General features: G+C 41.2%; 1 protein-coding gene across 1 annotated transcript; it reads left to right on the top strand.

The window, feature by feature from the left end:
- The first annotated feature begins 233 nt into the window (after nt 1-233).
- On the top strand, nt 234-17,370 carry KCTD9 (potassium channel tetramerization domain containing 9). Its single transcript, XM_063311079.1, has 12 exons — nt 234-324; nt 6,567-6,688; nt 8,672-8,715; nt 8,797-8,893; nt 9,410-9,468; nt 10,552-10,680; nt 12,199-12,266; nt 13,378-13,473; nt 14,832-14,981; nt 15,682-15,787; nt 16,695-16,828; nt 16,994-17,370. The coding sequence occupies exons 1-12, from the start codon at nt 277-279 to the stop codon at nt 17,108-17,110; spliced, it is 1,170 nt and encodes a 389-aa protein (XP_063167149.1). The 5' UTR covers nt 234-276; the 3' UTR covers nt 17,111-17,370.
- The last annotated feature ends 779 nt before the right edge of the window (nt 17,371-18,149 follow it).

The following is an 18,149-nucleotide window of genomic DNA, read 5'->3' on the forward strand; positions in this document are numbered from 1 at the left end:
CGAGGAAAACAGACGAGCCTCTACGCCGCGCCCCTTTCTTCCGCCCCGCCCTCCCTTCGGCTTCCCCCTAAGCCCCGCCCATTCTGTTTCTGAAAAGCAAATCCCCCGGACAGACGCCTTTCGGAGCCTGAAAGTCCCGCCCACCTCATTTCCTTCGAATCCGATTGGGCAACCGGATTAAAAGAAGGGGGAGGATTGGTGGGTGGGCACGTTGGTTACGGAACCCACTCTTCCGGGTTTGTAGCCAGGCTGGCAAGGCAGCTCCGGAAGGAGGACATGAAGAGAGTCACCCTGTTTGTTAATGGCAGTCCCAGGAATGGGAAGGTAAGCCGGCGATTCCTCTCTTATGGGGGAGCGGGAAAAAAGCTGCGGGCCTCCCTCTTGAATCTTGGTGCATAAGGAACACCACGAGTCTAGAGAGTCTACAGCAGTGTTTCTCACCCAGAGAGTCTACAGCAGTGTTTCTCAACCTTGGCGACTTTAAGATGAATGGACTTCAACTCCCAGAATTCCCCAGCCAGTAATGCTGGCTGGGGAATTCTGGGAGTTGAAGTCCACACATCTTAAAGTCGCCAAGGTTGGGAAACACTGGCCTATGGTCTAAAACAAGGAACAGCAGAGCAGGGAAGCTGCTGGACCTGCCGATGGCAGGCTTTTTGGTGGCAACCCTGAGTCAGCGTCCATGGAAGCAATTCCCCCTGGACTGGATGAGATCAAAGGGATACAGGAGTGCCTTCTAGCAGCTGAGTGGATAAAAGAGGGCTAGAACCAATCCCCAAATGTCAACTTTTCGCTTCTTTGAAATTCTTCTTCCCCAGAATAATTCCCATGGTTGCCTGGAATTCCAGCCCACCCTTCCCTGAGCTGGCCACCCTCCCAAACAAGGAACTGCGAAGTCTCTTTTTGCAGACAAATCTTTTTGCAGTTTCTTGGGTATGAAGGTGGTTGGTCATGGCTTGCTTCTGTTTTTGGTTTTTTAAACTTGACTACAGCCCTAGGGTTTTCTGGTGGTCTCCTATCCCCGGGGAACTAACCAGGTCCCGCCCTATTTGGATTTCAAGGTGAGTCAGTGTCAGCTAAGGGTGGCCAGCTAATTTGGCAAGACTTGGAGTTCCCATCCCTGGATTCACCCCTAGAGAGGGTGATGAAATGTGTTGTTCAGCAAATCTGGAGGACATGAGAATATGGAAATAGAGGCATTGGCTATATATTGGCTAGCATATCTGACCTGAAAAAATCTGGAGGACCACTAGAGGGTAGGAAAACTCTTTGCAGCCATCTAATGCCTGTCCTGACTTTTTCAGACCAGAAATGTATAGTCTTGTTATAGGTTTCAAAGCACTTGCTGTTTAGCTCACATTAAGGTAATTAGTACTTATCCCGTTCCTTTTCTGGTGATTGCATTTATTTTACTCAGCCATGACCTTCAGATTAGAAATAATTGTTTAAAGCATTTTTGACACACAGTACAACATCAAACTATGTGAAATGCCCAAAATATAAGATCCCTTTGATAAAAATACAAACCATCAGAGCTGTGATGTAGTGCCAGCTTTCTGATTAAAGCCCCTTTCTTTCCCAAAGGTGCTATTAAGTGATGCAGATTGTAACAATTTAATTTAAATTTTCCCCTTCACCCAGTGGGCACTCAGTAATTTAATACAAATGATTGCAAAAGGACGGAAAGAGGTTGCATTCACACAACACTCTTAACCTGTTAACAAATTAATGCACTTTCTGCCTTTGCACAATGCATAAACTAAATGAGCTGGGTACATGCAAACCACAGAGCCACAGAAATCCTTACTAAGCATAGTGTATTGTGCAAATGCCACCACTGGGTCTTCTGATTCCCCTAGTTAGGAATATTGTACCCTTAGCCAGAGCTGAGCCCTCATGCAGCATGCTCAGTCCCTACCCTTGTTTGCCATCCCCCATTCCTAAAATGCTGCTGGGTTTAATATACAGGAATATAAAGACTGTGTTAAATTATCATGGGCTTAATTAATAAAGGATCATAATTTAGGAGAAGGGGGGAGGAGAAATTTCAATAGGATGAGGGATGAATTGGCCAAAGGGGTTGATTCATTTATTTCCTAACAGCAAATTCCAGATTAGCCTATTATGTCTTAGAGTGGTGTCTGAAATTAGCCGGTGACTTGGCTGATTTTGTGCCAGTGAAAAGTCCCTTTCACATTAATGAAAATGCAAGCTTTGCAGCATTTTCTTCCTGGGCCAAGGAACAGGCATAAATTAATGAGTGCCGTATACTTATAAGTCTCTTTGGAGACAGGACTTAGCCTTTAAAAGGTCTGTGTCAGCACCCAGCTGCACAAATAACCTGTGTAGGTTTATTTTGATAAATTAGAGCTAGGCTTTCTCTGTTTTTCCTTCTTCCACACATTGTATATAGAACTGCATTCTTCTCCTTAAAAACAAACAGTATTGTGGAGTCCTTGGTTTGCTCCCTGTTTATATACAACAGCTTGCCCTGCCAGTGTTGGTGGGGGTGTGGTTTTCTCCTTGGTAGTTCCTTGATTAGGGTATTGTTTTTTGCTTGTTTCTCTGGTGCTGATCCTGCTTTTCTGAATGTGGGCTGCTGGAGGGGATGTGCTGTAGCCTTTTTGTTATCTTCCTAGGCTGTTTTATTGTCTCTTTTGAATGGTGTGTGAATGTGGTTTATCTCTCTGTGTCTATTCATGGCTGATTTGTCTGAGTGCCAAGCTTCCAGGAACTCCCTAGCATTTTTGAGTTTGGCTTGGTCTAGGATGCTCACAGTTTCCCAGTTGAAAGCATGCTTGAGCCTGTCCATGTGTGGTGAGATTAAGGAGTTTCCATCGTGTCTTCTGACTGCTGGTTGGTGTTCGTGGATGTGCTCTGCTAGTCTTCTGCCCGTCTGTCCTATGTAGTGGCTGCTACAGTCCTTACACTGTATGTTGTAAATAACTCCTGTTTTTTTCTTCTTGGGCTACTGGGTCTTTTGGGTTACTTAAAACCACACCCCCACCAACCCTAGCCGGTCATGCTACTGTATATAAACAGGCAGCAAACCCCACCTTCACTTGCACTGATGATGTTACCTAGTCGGGTAATGAAACGTCTGCAAGCCAACAACCAAGCTCAGAGCACCAAGGACTCCACAGTTCAGCCCTGAGCTACAGAGATTCTCTTCTATTGGTAAAAACAGTATGGTTATGCTTTGTCCCACCTTCCCAGTGTAGTGAAAAATTCCATAGGTCCAGGGCATACCCAGATAGGCATTTTGCCAAAATAGCTACATCATTTTGTAATATTTGTGTTCATTTACCAATGTACAGCTTGGACATACATGGAATGGGATGTAGCTTTATCCCAGCAGCAAACTCTGCTATGGGATCCCTTGAGAATATGGTTGGATTCGCACATCACAGGAAACCTTGTAGTTTGATTTTGGCTTAGCGAGATGTGTGAACTGAGCCATTATATTTTGTAATAGTTGAAATGGTCTGGAGACTTATTCAATAAACTATTTGCTTGCCTGCCTTATCTTTTTTTACTACTCTGTGATTAGTGTTATGTATTAACATTGTGGCTTGTTCAGTGAATTTTAACTGAAACAAATTGTGGTCACCTTAATCCTAACTAGCATTTTCTGCCTTACAGTGCCAAATACTTGTATTCTTCTGGCTTCAATTTGTTAGATAACACCATGGCTGGATTTGCCCAAGACACTAAGTCATAACTCATGATTAACAAACCATAATGGGTTGGGATCACACATCAACATATAACCAAACAACCCTTATTACAAGTCAGCACAGCATACAAGAGACTCTTAAGTTTCGAGTGTTGTAGGTATAATCTATAAATTCATTCACTTCTTTGCCATCATAATCTATTAATGACTCAACAGGCAGGAATGGAAAAAGCAATATTGTTTTGGAGGGTTTGGATCTGAACACAAAACAAAGTTTGGGTTTGTTATTTCCAACATTTTGTTGCTACAGTGTTCTTTCCCACAATAAATTCTTCCTCTGATGTTGTGCATCACGGGCTAATTATTTGTAAACAGCTGTCTGTTGTCTAAAGTGCATTTCCCCCCGCTCACTCTCTTACGATTCACAGTACAGTAAATGAACCACAGTTTAGGATTTGAACATGACTCTAAACTATAGAGTTGTGTTCAATTTGAAAATAGACACAGTAGCTTCTGACCTCCTGCTTACAGCTGCAGCAAAAGTGCGTGAAGAGAGGCTGAAAGCTAAACAGAAAGATTTAAGGAAGTTTTTCCTAAACTGGCTTCCTTGCAGATGTCCTGGATTGCGACTGTCATCACACCCTGTAGCACAGACACTGGTTTTGCTGGTTGTGGAGGATGAGAGCTGTAGTTCATTAACTCAGTTAGCATGTGAAAACTGCTAACCAAATTGTTAGGTTAGGCGTGTTTAGTGGCTCATGCACATTAGGACGTTTTCTGGAAACAAATTGTTTTTTTCTTTTAAATCGGTTCAGTCATGTCCAATTCTCGGAGACTGACTGGACAAGTCCCTGCAGTTTTCTTGGCAAGATTTTTTGGAAGTGGTTTGCCATTGCCTCCTTCCTAGGGCTGGGAGAGAGGGACTGGCCCAAGGTCACTCAGCTGGCTTGGTGCCCAAGGCAGGACTAGAACTCCCATTCTCCCGGTTTCTAGCCTTGATGCCTTAACCACTACACCAAACCGTCTCTCATTAAATTGTAATGTCTTCAAATATAAGACTTTTATCATTTTCAAAAGTTTAGCAGTAAAAATCTGAATTTCATTCCATAAAATATTCCATAAAATATTTTTTTTTAGAAAAAAAAAAAAACTTCTTTGGGGTTTATGTTTAGCTCTCCTTTCCCCAAGAAATATTTCAGTTCAAATATGCTTGGCCAAGAGGGGGAAGTCTTTTAGAAATTTATACGCTGAGTAAAAAGAAATAGCATACTTTTTGTCATTGACATAATGCACAGTTGGAGCCACGATCAATTTTAGGACATGCGAGGAACTTCTGGAGAACTTTGCCACTTGAAATTTCCCAGATATTTCTCCCTGTTGATGTTTGCTCGTTTTGATGGAGTGTGGACCCAGGAGGGCTGGATAGGAAACGGTGGAATGACGTTTGGACGGATCAAAAATTTTTCTTAGTGCTGTTTCTGCTCACGATAACAACAGCTGGCAGGACTGTGATTAGGAACAGGTATGGAAACTCTGGATTATAAACAGTGGATGACTGGCATTTTTTTTTTTTTTTAATTTTGAGCGTCAGATCAGCCTGCACCTGTAGAACTGCCTGTTGCTTTGGGTTTATGAAGTGGCTGGCTTTTTAAAATGATGGCCTTTGACATATGAGTCTGTGCTTTACCTTGTTGGGAAGGGAAAAGAAATGACAGCAACAGGATGTGCAGTATTTGGGATGGTGGCCAGGTTCCAGCTCTTTCCCATCTGTGGTTAGGGTGGTTGGGAGGCTCACAAAATAAAACAGGAGCAACCCATCTGTCACCATAGACTGCATTGCATTCTGACATACACTGAAGTTATAAACGTAAACATTAGAAGCAATGAACATATAAGGAGAAAAAAGAGATAAAAATTATCTCCAAAACTGGATAATGCTATAATAGGCGATTGACTCTCTACCCCCCCTCCCCTTTGACCCATCATCTAATACCGATGTGTCCCATTAACAATTTCGCTCACTTGGAATCATCTTGTCTTTGAACTGCATAGTGACCCAGCTTCCTTCAGTTAATACTAGAACTCCTCTGAAATCAGCCATAACTCGCAGAATCTTCCCAGTTTGGGGAATTTCCTTTATCTGCTGCACAATGTATTTAATGTGTACAATATTGTTTATATATATATATATATATATATATATGCATGCATGCATGCATGCATGCATGCATGCATGCATGCTGCAGTACGCTAGCAATCTATTGTGGGTGTATACAGTCAACACCCTGTCAAATTTCTCCCACCTGAGTTTGTGAGATTCTGCTTTTTATGTACATTTACATAAAAAGATAAGTCACTGAGTTTGCACATTATGCTGTGCCAAAACCAAATGAACCACATCGAAACATGACTTATTACACAAACCCAACCAATTTTGTGGTTTATTTAGCACCCTAAACCGAAACAAACAAGCCACACTGTGGTGGCAGGATGCACAAACTCAGCCACTTAATTTAGCAGGATAATACTGTTACGCTGTTTTGATCCGAGATGAATCTCGAAATAGGCTCCATTTAATTGAAAAGGTATTGGCAGCATCACTGTTCTCTAAAACACCTTAAATGTATCAAGTTTCAAGTGTAAATAAAGCTATTCCTTTGTTGCAATCTACTTTGTAGGAACTGAGAAAGAGAAAGAAACCCAGATTTTCCAAGGCCAATCTCCTTTCGCCGGAAAAGATGGCTCAATTTATCTTGGGCTGAGCTTGAAGCAGATCAAAAGCACTGCACAGCCCTTGCGGATTCACATACTAGTATAAAATAAAAATGGATGAAAATTCCAGAGGGGCCAACAGTGTGTGTTGAATTAAAAGACGAACCTTCTCTTATAGGTTGTGGCTGTTTATGGAACGCTGTCCGATTTGCTTTCTGTCGCAAGTAATAAGCTTGGAATAAAAGCAACCAGTGTCTACAATGGACGAGGTGGACTCATTGACGACATTGCCTTAATCAGGTAAGATTAGCCCACATTGGAAATTTGTTAATTTGAGCCCTTTTGAATAAACCCAATATGCATGAGAAGTACTTGGAAAACGGACCAAAAGCTGATTAAGCAAAACCAAATTTGTTGTACTGGAATACAGTACAATGTCTTGACGTTGGAATGGCCATGAACTTCTCTCTCCTAGAAAGCCATCAACAGGGATTAGTTTACACTGTAAAGAATACACTGTAGCTCCATCTTCTTCTGTTCTCTGATTCCCTCCTCCATTTCCCTGTTGACTGTAAATTTCTCACACCTTTGGTTCCCTCACTGTGCAAAGCCACTGTTTCAATTAGGGGGAGGCTGTCTGCAGCCCCCACCTTAGTTCCCTTTTTGCATTTGGAGCACTCTCTGGCCATGATTGCTGCTGAAAACTGATAAGATGGTTTCCTATCATTTTGAGATAGGGAACAGATGAACAGGATTACACGAGAAACCCTAAAGTAGGCAGATCACTATTTTTTTTTTTAAAAAAGTCTTCCAAATTCCTCTGTTCCCACTCTTCCCCCACCCCACCATCCCCTTGTGCTCGTGTGTGTGATATTACTTACCATGGCCACTTTGCAGATCTCCATCCTGAAAAATGTTAAGCACTGCCTTTGGCAACTAAAACGTTGCCCACCCCTGGTTTAAATAACAGTTTGTTGAGCAGTCGTAGTGTCCCATTTCATACACAATGTCGAGCAATAAACTGTGGTTGTCAAACTGTCCTGGCTTGATTTAACACCATGCCCAAAGCCAAATCTAAACCATCCACAATTGTGGCTTAGCGCAAAGCACGGATCCCTCTGACATCCGAAAAGCCCACTCTGTAAACCAAAATCCAAACACCATTCAAACCATGGTTTGATTCTGATTTGGAAATGACCCATGATTAGCTAAGAAGTCGGTGAAGAATTCAGAACTATTGTGAACTTGGAGTAGGCAACTTGATGTCTTCCAGATGTCTGGGAATATAATTTTCATGCTGGTTGGACGTAGTGAGAGCTGTAGTCTGAAGCATCTGGAGGGCATCAAGCATTTATCCCTGTTGCACACTCCAATTACAATAAATGAAAAAGCAGAGGAAGGGACACTCTTAGCTTCTGAGTCAAATTATATGATTTATATAGCTTCTCAACTGGGACAAGATTCTATGTGGGTTCTATTGTGTAGTGATTGCAAATACGTTTATATTTCATCCCACATGGCCAGAGAATTGCTATCCCATCTTATAGTCTACCTTCTAACAAATAATTTATATGAAAAGGGTTTGTTTGCATGCTTGTTTGTTTCATGCGTCCTATGCTTACGTGAATTAGTTGGGAAACATGCTGTAAACAAAGCTTCTTTACCAGAACGTCTTTGCATAAATACAAATCTAACTTTCCAAACATGAATGTTATTGTATTTAAGGAATTTGGATCAAAACCATCTGCAAAAGCAATTGAATTTAGAGCATGGAGAGTTTTTTTAATTCATCCATATATACATATACATATACATATATACACACACACACATATATGTATATGTATATATTTATTTATTTTTTCCCCTGACACTAAAATGGTGGAGTGTTGGAAAAAATCAGACTCTGAAAGGAGATATTTTTAGTTTGTAGTGCTCATCTCCTCTTTGGAAAGAAAAAAATGTGTCTTGGTGATTTCACATTTTTAAAATCTTTTCTTGCAAAAACTTTGCATTTCAGAGCAAGTCTGATGTATAGACTATCCACAAATGACTGTGTAGATGGACTTTCTCAAACTCCTTCATAGGAAGCCACATAACGTAGTTGAATTGTTAACTAGATCTTAGGCACTTAAACCATTATCCTAATGCAATCATAGTGATTTTAAAGTCTCTGAGACCTTGGAATCTGGAATTAACAACTACTGTTTTCCAAAATGTTTTCCAAAAAACAGGGCTTGTTCTGAAACTGTGGTTTTCTTTCTCATTTCCTTCAATCTATAGGGATGACGACGTACTTTTTGTATGTGAAGGAGAACCATTTATTGGTAAGTATACAGAACAGTTTTTCTCCTGAACAAGAAGCCTAAAGTTGGCACCATAGGTTAATATGCTTTCCATGTTCACAGACCCCCAGAATGACATCAACCCTCTAGAAACGTTAACGGGATCTCATTCGGATTGGATAACACTCAATGTAGGGGGACGATACTTCACAACTACCCGGTAAGAGTCTGTCTTCTTATTCTGAAGTTCATCATTGGAAAGATAACATTGCTGCTAAGTATTAAGTGCATTGTTAACTGATAAAGACCTTAACAACTTTTGGACACAGTGGCTGGATTCAGGCTTCATGCTAAACTGGGCAGTTTGCGTAGCATGATATGTGAAGACAATCATTGGTTATTGTTATGCACAAACCAGACCAAATGGTTTTTCGACCATTCATGATTTTAAAATCCTGGTTTAATGTTACGTCATCCTGGCTTAGTGTGGGAACAGAACGTTTTTTTCCCAGAAACTTAACCAATTCCATAAATTAAAAGTTCAACCAACTTTTCCCAATCTGGTACGACCTGGTGTTGGACCACAATTCCCATCACTTAAGCAAGTTGTGTCCTGATGTTGGCTTATCACATAAAAGCCAAACTTTTTTTTAAAATCCCCACCTGAATGCTACTCCAAATGCCAAAGTGACCAACTTACACATTAATTCTTCTACTTTTTTTTCCCCCCCCTTAGGAGTACTTTAGTTAGTAAAGAACCTGATAGCATGCTGGCTCGCATGTTTAAAGATAAAGGTCAGTATGAATTGAGATAAAGATGTGAAAGCCCTATCCAGTATTCAGTTTGCAAGCCCATGTCATATAAACTATAAGGCTTGATTTAGATGATTCTGAGCAAACTACAGACACTACAGTCGTACATTCCAGACAAGGGCGAGAGTTTGGACTTGCAGCACTGACCAGTTAACTCTACTTGGTTAAAACAAAGTATGTTCAAAGGTGCATGAAGAAGAGATCAAACAGTTGAGCAGGAATCTCACCGTAGCTGATTCCAATTCAATTAAGTCAGGAGTGAGGACTGTGGGTTTCCAGATGAAGCATTCAGGTTTATGTATTGGCCATGGACTACAGAAGTGCCCTAAATGAAGAACATCGTTACTAACACCTTTACATACGATATGTAAACAGGCTTTTGGGCCCTTTCCTGGATTGTACAGGGTGCAGAAACTGTAGCCTCTCTGGATGATGCTGAATTACTTCTTCACCATTAGCTATGCCAGCATCTGGAAAATGAATGCAACCATGTTTTGGATTAGTCTTCCCCAACCTGATGACCCTTGACATAAGTGGGCTTCAACTCCCTGAATTCTTAGCAATCTCCATGCTCAGTTGGGAATTCTAGAAGTTGAAGTCCTCCCGTATGGAGATACTCATGCAGTAGAAGAATGGTTTATGTCAGGACTATAAAAAGTGTGGCTTGCTAGAACCCTTTCTGTAACCTCCAGAGCACCTCCTCAGAGTGAAGCCAAAAATGTTGCCCCATTGCATGGAACTAGAGGAGTGTTGGGTTCACAGCTTAGAACTATGACCATCATGCCAGTATCCTGGCTCTGCCTGCTTTTAGAGTGTTGTTTTTGCCCTGCCCTAGAGAGCCTCCTGCAAGCTAACAGAATATATATTTTTGATTTAGAAGATGTCCTTTCTTCCTTATTTCCTATATCCTTCTAAATTTGTGGTGGGCAACCAGGTGCACTTAAGTCTAAGTTCAAAACCTGCCTGCAGATGATCTGTCTGCTGCTGGGGAGAGAGAGAGAGAAATGGACTTAGCTCAGAACAGGTTTATGAAAGCATTTTTTAAAATATATCCATCTGTAACAGATGCTTGGGGAAACAAGAGAGATCACAGTGGAGCTTTCCTGATTGACCGAAGTCCTGAGTACTTTGAACCGATCTTGAACTATTTGCGGCATGGACAGCTAATTGTGAACGATGGCATTAATTTGTTAGGTATGTACTAGGACCTGAAAACATTTTGTCGTCTTTGTTACAACCATGCTTGTTCTCAGACAAGCCTAAAGCCAAGCTTCCTGAATAGAGCAAAGGATGTGGAAATTTCCATGCAAACTTTTGGCATTTTTGTATGAACTTTCTCCAATCCTACTTTCTCCATAACCACTACACTACACTTGTTCAAGTCATTGGATGATTTGGGCCAGTCATTCTCTCTTAGCTGAACCTATCTGATAGGGGTGTTGCTGTGGGGAAAATTGGAGGAACAGGTATTAAGTAAACAGCCTCTTGAGCTCTTTGGAGGAAAGATAATACATCTGATTGGTCAATTAGTAACTCATGGCTAAATAGAGATTGTAGAATTTTTAATCAGACAGATCTGGAAAAGGGATTTAAGATTAAATTACTAGGTACTTTTGTTTTACTTTTGTTCTTAAGATGCTGATGCTGAACTGGTTTGCAATAAAACATAGCATATTGTATGAAGGTGGGGAATTGTGGCTTACTGAATAAACTACAGTTAAAACAAACCATGATTTAGCACGTGTGGATCCAGTTACTAGGGGACATAATTCATCCTTTTCCTCCATTCTGTTGCAACTGTTCTGCTCAGTTCATGCAATGTACAGATTAAACCATCTCGCCTGATCCTGTACTATCAAGTGTGAACCTGCCAATTGTGCTTTATTGAATAAACAGTGGCTTAATATAATACATGAACAAGGCCTACTGTCCCTTTTCTCAGTCACTGTGTGGGGCTGAGCTATTAGGAGTTGCAATAGCAATTCAAAAGCTTCCACCCCCACTTTAATTAATGCTAACCTGTTACCAACAATAGTTTTGAAAGTGTCTCCAAACTGTTGTTTCTAATTATTTCTCCTCAGTAGTAAACCATGGTTGTCATCTAACATTAATCATGACTAAGACCAGCTCTTGGCTCAATGAAAAAGGAACTGCCTGATCCTGTGCATGGCTCCCACAACCAGAGTGTGAGGAACGTGGGTTCAGATATCCCAATAGTAAGAAATCTCTCTGGAGCCAGTTAGGTCTCAGTAAAGTATTTCATTTATTGAAAGATACAGTACCATCGCCCTCTGCATCGAAAGACTCAATTTCCCCCTGCCCTCTTCTTTTAGCAGACCCAAGTCCCCGCCTTCATTTGAAATTGAATATTTACAACTGCCTTTGGTTTTACAACATGGGCTTCAGCAAGATTCTTCGCTGTTCGTTGGCAGATAACACTTTAGCCACAGCATTCTGGTGTCAACTTGCTGAATCTGTGAAGTTTCTAATTCTTGCTGGCTCTGTGATGTTTCCAGCTCTCTCTCACATCAGTCAAGTCTCCCCCCTCCCTCCTTTACAACCCACGACAGAGGAAAAGGCCCAGAAGGGGGTTTTATGACTTCTGGAGCCAAACCTCTGACATAGAGTTGGAGAGCAGGGAGGATGGGTGGTGAATCTTGCCATCATTCCTAACCATTGCTAACTTCTATTGTGTCTCTCATCTTATGCTAGGAGTCTTAGAGGAAGCCAAGTTCTTTGGAATTGACTCGCTAATTGAACACCTTGAAATAGCAATTAAGGTAATGCTAACTTCTGAATCTGCTTCATTTCTTTCCCAACCCAACCCCATGAATCAACATGGCCTGAACCATTTGCCTTTGTTTTGATTTTTATGTTACATTTTGCCACAGAAATGTTTCTATTTCTTTAAAAAAAACCAACAGTTTTGAAGAAATTTTTGAGACGGGAGGAAGAAATGTTGAATGGAGATTCAAGCCCAAGACAGCAGCTTGATAAATTAAAAGATCAAGATTGTTAGAACCAAAAAAAAAAAAAAAAGTGGGGGCTGAATATGAAGTTGACTTGTTTGATCAGGGGTAAAATTAAAAAATACTGCCATAAAATGCTGGAAATCCTTTAGGGACTTTTCACCAATTGCTGGACAGAAATGACAATGATTTTTGCACTTGTGAATGGAAAGGGGGGATTAAGGGAAGAAGTGGATTATGTTTATAATTTTATAAGGGGTGGGGAAATATTAAATTTGGTTGTATTTGTGAAGAAGATTGGGAGTCACTTAAATATTCTTTTTTCTATTTCTTTTTCTTTTTCCACTTTGTATTTCTTTTCTTTCTATTTTCTTTTTGCTTTTTGTTATTAGTTTGTAATATCTTTTAGTATTGTTAAAATCCATAATAAAAGTATTAAAACAGAAGCCAACAACATTTGATTAGCAATTAAATCAATTTTGAGTGGATGCAAGTCAGATTAGCTATTTTCAAAGGGATGCAGACATTTGTGGCTTATGCAGTTCAACTTATTTTTCTTAATGCATGGAGAGAGATACAATAAAGAACATGCACAAAGAGCTGTGCCACCATAAACTTAGGGTACAAACAGTTTATATTGCTTTGTTCTTCAGACATAAATATTGATGGGCTCAGCCATACAGGAAAGCCAGAAGGTGTAAATTAGCAAAAAACAATGATTTCTAATTGTGTTTTAGAGGAGAAAAAGAGGTGGAGCTAGATGTAACAACAAACCTACAATCTCAACAACCCAAACAACTTCTCCATGGACAGTAAACATCCTTCTTGAAAATGCCTCAGAAATCCCACATTGCTGTATATTAATGAGAGCTATTCCATCTTTTATTGTTGTGCCATAAACTCTTCTTCCCTTTCTTGACAGAACTCCCAACCTGCAGAAGACCATTCCCCAATTTCCCGAAAGGAATTTGTCAGGTTCCTCCTCGCAACCTCAACCAAGTCTGAGCTACGCTGTCAGGTATCTTGAGAAAATCAATTCAGAAGCAAGAACACCCTTTTGGAGCTCGTTTGTGCAACTTGTAGAGAGGGAAGGGTCTCATTGAGACATTAAAAACCATCACCGGCTGCCAAAGATTACCTGTGTACTTGTCAGGGCCAGCCCAAGAACGACGAAGACTCAATCCAGCCAAACTTCAGTTCTTTATTTGCTCACACCGTATAGACAGAATCTTGCCAGACGAAAGCTACTTTAACTAAACTAAGGGGAAATAACTTGGGAGGCTCTAGGGCGGGGCTACTCCGAACCTCTTAGTCTTCCCACATTCTACCTCTGGACTGTGTTTTCTCTTATCTTACTCCCTTGCCTTCCTTCCTGAGAACCAGCAGCATTACTGAAGTCCATCACAGTATCCCCCATAGATATGTCAGCTGTATTCACTACCAAACCTATGAGACAACCCCACACACCCCACCTGCCATATGAACTGCTGAACATGCACTTGTAAGAAAATAGTCACCACAAGCTGAATTGACCCTGAGTGGCGACAGGGAGAAGACTCAGTCGTGAACCTGGGGCCCAGTAAACCAGACTGTTGCTATTCACTGACCATATCTTGAAGATAGCATGGCTGGCATGCTGACCCAGTAGGAAGGGATAAATCAGTGCTTCTCAACCTTAGCAACTTTAAGATGTGTGGACTTCCTAAAACATTCCGAACAACCTAATGCTGTGATTTGCACTGTGTCTGCCCTTTTCTGTGTTTTGCCTTTGCTTTGCAATATAGTGGGCCAAAAGAATATAAGCCCTGGTTCTGCTTTTGCTCATGGCCACTGAGTATCAGAGCTTTGCTGGGGGTCCGGTATATACTGCATTATTGCTTGTACACACGCCAATACAATTATGTTGTATCTTCAAAGTGATTTGGTTGCTTTAGGTGAGCCAGATTTGGCCGCAACACCTGGCATGTTGATCAGCTGCTCAGCAGCAGCACTGGAGGTGGTGGTGGTGGTGAGGCTTGGAGACGCTCTTTCAGGGCAGCGGCAATAAATATATTACTTTTAGAAAAAAAATGCTTACCTTTTTTTTAATTAATACTTTTAAAAATTCACAAGGCTGCTTGGAGGGCCACCTGTTGTGCAGGCGTCCTGTAGGTTATATTAGCCACTTGGTCTCCTGGGCAGTTGCTTTCAGATTTCTGAGCTCAAGTGCTTTGCTCAAATGTTGCAAAATGTAGAGAACGGGTGATCCAGACGTTTCACATTCAGAAGAGTTGTTCTATGTATGATAGTCAGATCCAGCATTTCTGGACTTGAAACAATTGTTTTGAACTCAGATGTTCTGTGGACAACATAACCTGCTGTTCTTTTCTTCCCCAGGGCTTAAATTTTAGCGGAGCAGACCTCTCTCGTTTAGATCTCCGGTACATCAACTTCAAGATGGCCAACTTGAGCCGATGCAACCTGGCCCACGCGAACCTCTGCTGCGCCAATCTTGAACGGGCCGATCTCTCTGGATCTGTTCTAGATGTGGGTGTTGTTTGGACGAGGCCCAAGAATAAAACTCGCTCCTCTTGTGCAAGCTTAGGCAAAATGGATTGACTGCTCCATCAGATGAATCAGCTAAGGCTTTTTCAGTGGCAGCTTTGTCCCTTAGCGATGTGCCCAAATTAGCTAGTACCCATTTGGGGTGGGGGGGGAAAGGAAGTGTAGAATAGCTGCACTGTGGAGCATGCATGTTCTAGAAATAAGCCACAGCCTCTTAAGATATGACTGGGAAAGACCCTTGTCAATCATAGCAAATGCCTGCCAATCAGTGTGAACAATGCTAAGCTAAATATCTCATTAAATACATGGTGACAGCCTCTATCCCTAGAAATGTTCCACATCTCTCTACTAAATTGGATTTATTTGCAAGGAAAATACCAAGACGTAGAAGAGATGGAACATACTTGGTCAGGATTTGGAATGATTGACTTGAGATGAATGAGATTATTAACCCTGAAATGAAGCAAGAACCAAGGTTCTGAAGTTTAGGTAAAGCTTTAGAGAAGGACTGTGATTTGAAACCTGCAGATTCTGCTGACAAAGGCTGTAGAATTTTCTTTATTGGAGTATTTTAAGCAAATATGATCAGTCCAGCATCTGTCAAATGTAGCCTGCAGATATCTGGACTAGATGATACGTGGTCTCCTTTTCACTGATTTTCGTCTTTCCCTCTCTTTGGCAGTATGCCAACCTCCAAGGTGTAAAGATGCTGTGCTCAAATGCAGAGGGAGCATCACTGAAAAGCTGCAATTTTGAAGACCCTTCTGGCCTTAAAGCTAATCTGGAAGGTAAGCATCAGTGATTGTGTCTTTTCTTTTTATGTAATGCATTCAGTGTGATTCAGGAAAGGTTGACATTTGCTGATCATTAAAGGTTGATCATTAAATTCAGAATGAAACATTAATCAGAACAGCATATAACTTGATGAAGAAAAGTTGCTTTCAGAGCGGAGAAGTAACTCAGTAGCAGAGCATCTGCTTTGTAGACAAAAGGTCCAATTTAAATGAGCAGGAGGCAGATAAGGAAAGAATTGCTGCCTGAAATCCGACACAGCTTACACTCATTTAACAATTAAATGATGGCTGAGCATGTTACATGGTACATGATTTAGAAACCATAATGGCTAATTTTTCATGGGTCTACCCAACTTCTGAGCCCAGGGTTAAGCATATTTTAGGAAAAAACAACATGATGATAAAATCCAATTCACAAATATTAATTAAACATACAGGCAGCATAACATGTACTGTTGCGCTTCATATCCTCTTGAACAGTTGCTGAAGGATTGTGACTTCCGTTACTTATACCCTTGTACCTTGCTTAATAATAATAATTTATTAAACTTCTATGCCATCCAACTCTCAATGACTCTGGGTGGCTCACAACAACCAAGCAAAGAAATTATAACAAAATCAATAAAACATAAAAGATGAAGATAAAAGATAGCAAGCTTTCATAGTTGGATAACTTAGTTGGTTAATGAATGACGGTTTCCTAGGCTTTTTTTTTCCCGTTTACTGGAAGAGGTGGCAAAACATGACAGAATTTAGTTTATGTATAATATCTCAAACCGTTCAACCAACATAAAAGTTATCATCCTTTGCTATGTCTTGTAATAGGACGCAGATGGGACTGGGGAGAGTGAAAGGAAGTTCTATCATGTTTTTTTGATGGCCTTGAACTTTGCGGCTACAGGTGCCAACTTGAAAGGGGTCGATATGGAAGGAAGTCAGATGACTGGCATCAATCTCCGAGTTGCAACTCTAAAGAACGCAAAATTAAAAAACTGCAACTTGAGAGGAGCAACCCTGGCAGGAACTGACTTGGAGGTGAGAGCTCCGTCATCCAGTTTCTGATTGACCCGAGAGTCAGAACGAGGAATTCATTGGGGGCTTCCTTCAATCTCAGCTTTTAATGGGCTTACTGGCTGGCTATTTTGCGTGTGAGTCACACAGTATCTAAGCTTCTGCTAATGGCTTCCTCTGTTGTTTTAGAACTGTGACCTGTCAGGCTGTGATCTACAAGAGGCCAACCTGAGAGGATCAAATGTGAAAGGAGCCATCTTTGAAGAGATGCTGACACCATTGCACATGTCTCAGAGCGTCAGATAGGTTGCTAGCAGAACAGGGGCCCTGCTACAGACTTTTGGTGCTCAGTGGGGGAATGACATTGCTTCCACAGCATGTTTTTCTCAGTGGTGCCTGAGGAACTGCTGCTGGTGGGGAGAAGGACCTTCCCATGTCTTAGGCATAGGAATAGCTATTGAATCCAGTTGGGACAAGAAGCTTGCTCTTAATTCCCAAGGACATTGCTGCCTTGGCTCTACCTTGCTCTAGAACACTTCATAAGACATGTATTTATGAAAGCACAATATATGCAATTTATATTTATTCAACTTCCAATGTGGATTTTTTTTTTAAAATGATCAGTTCACACATAGTTGCAAACTCTATGGCTTTCAGCCTCAATTGGTGATCCTTTGTTTACAGTGGCTTATTAAATGGGGGAAGGGGAGGAGTTAGGGGGTTGAAAGGAACCCAGATTTGAAACTTCTTGGTAGAACAGAAACAGATATATTTCTTAAAAAGTCGTCATGGATAAGTGTCAGGTCTTATTTTAAACCAGTTAGGCAGTAATTTAAAATAGCTAGGCTCTGGTTACTGTGTGTGGCTTCCCTGACTTGACTTAGAGCAGTGTCCCTAGGGCAGTGTTTCTCAACCGTGGCAGCTTGAAGATGTGTGGACTTCAACTCCCAGAACTCCCCTGCCAGCATGGGGTTGAGAGACACTGCCCGAGGTATTATGGGGGAGACTGAGTGCTTCATTTTTAACATGTGCTGCTCATTTCTAATAGTTGGGAATTGAATGTGCAAATGCAGGGCAGAGGTTCCAGTGAGCCCCAAATTGCTACGGTATACTTTTTTTATTGTCACTGGACATACCAGCATCTACATTTTGTGGCCTTGATCCGTTAGAAGGACTCAATTGCTCTTATATCAGCATTGGTGAAGGTACATCCTGAACATGTTAATAGGCTGGTACCATTGCAGGTTTCCATCACAGTGGAATAATGTCCTGCCCTTGATTTCTTCAACTTTTCTTAGTCAAAAGTTGACTGAAGTCCCCTGGGGACCCTGGGTAAAATAGGGAG

Source organism: Candoia aspera, chromosome 9 (genome assembly GCF_035149785.1).
Source record: "Candoia aspera isolate rCanAsp1 chromosome 9, rCanAsp1.hap2, whole genome shotgun sequence".
NCBI classification, from domain to species: Eukaryota; Metazoa; Chordata; class Lepidosauria; order Squamata; family Boidae; genus Candoia; species Candoia aspera.

Coding starts and splice junctions, on each gene's coding strand:
- KCTD9 (XM_063311079.1), top strand. CDS start 277: ATGAAGAGAGTCACCCTGTTTGTTAATGGCAGTCCCAGGAATGGGAAG. Junction 325..6,566: donor GCAGTCCCAGGAATGGGAAG/GTAAGCCGGCGA, acceptor CTTCTCTTATAG/GTTGTGGCTGTTTATGGAAC. Junction 13,474..14,831: donor AGTCTGAGCTACGCTGTCAG/GTATCTTGAGAA, acceptor TTTCTTCCCCAG/GGCTTAAATTTTAGCGGAGC.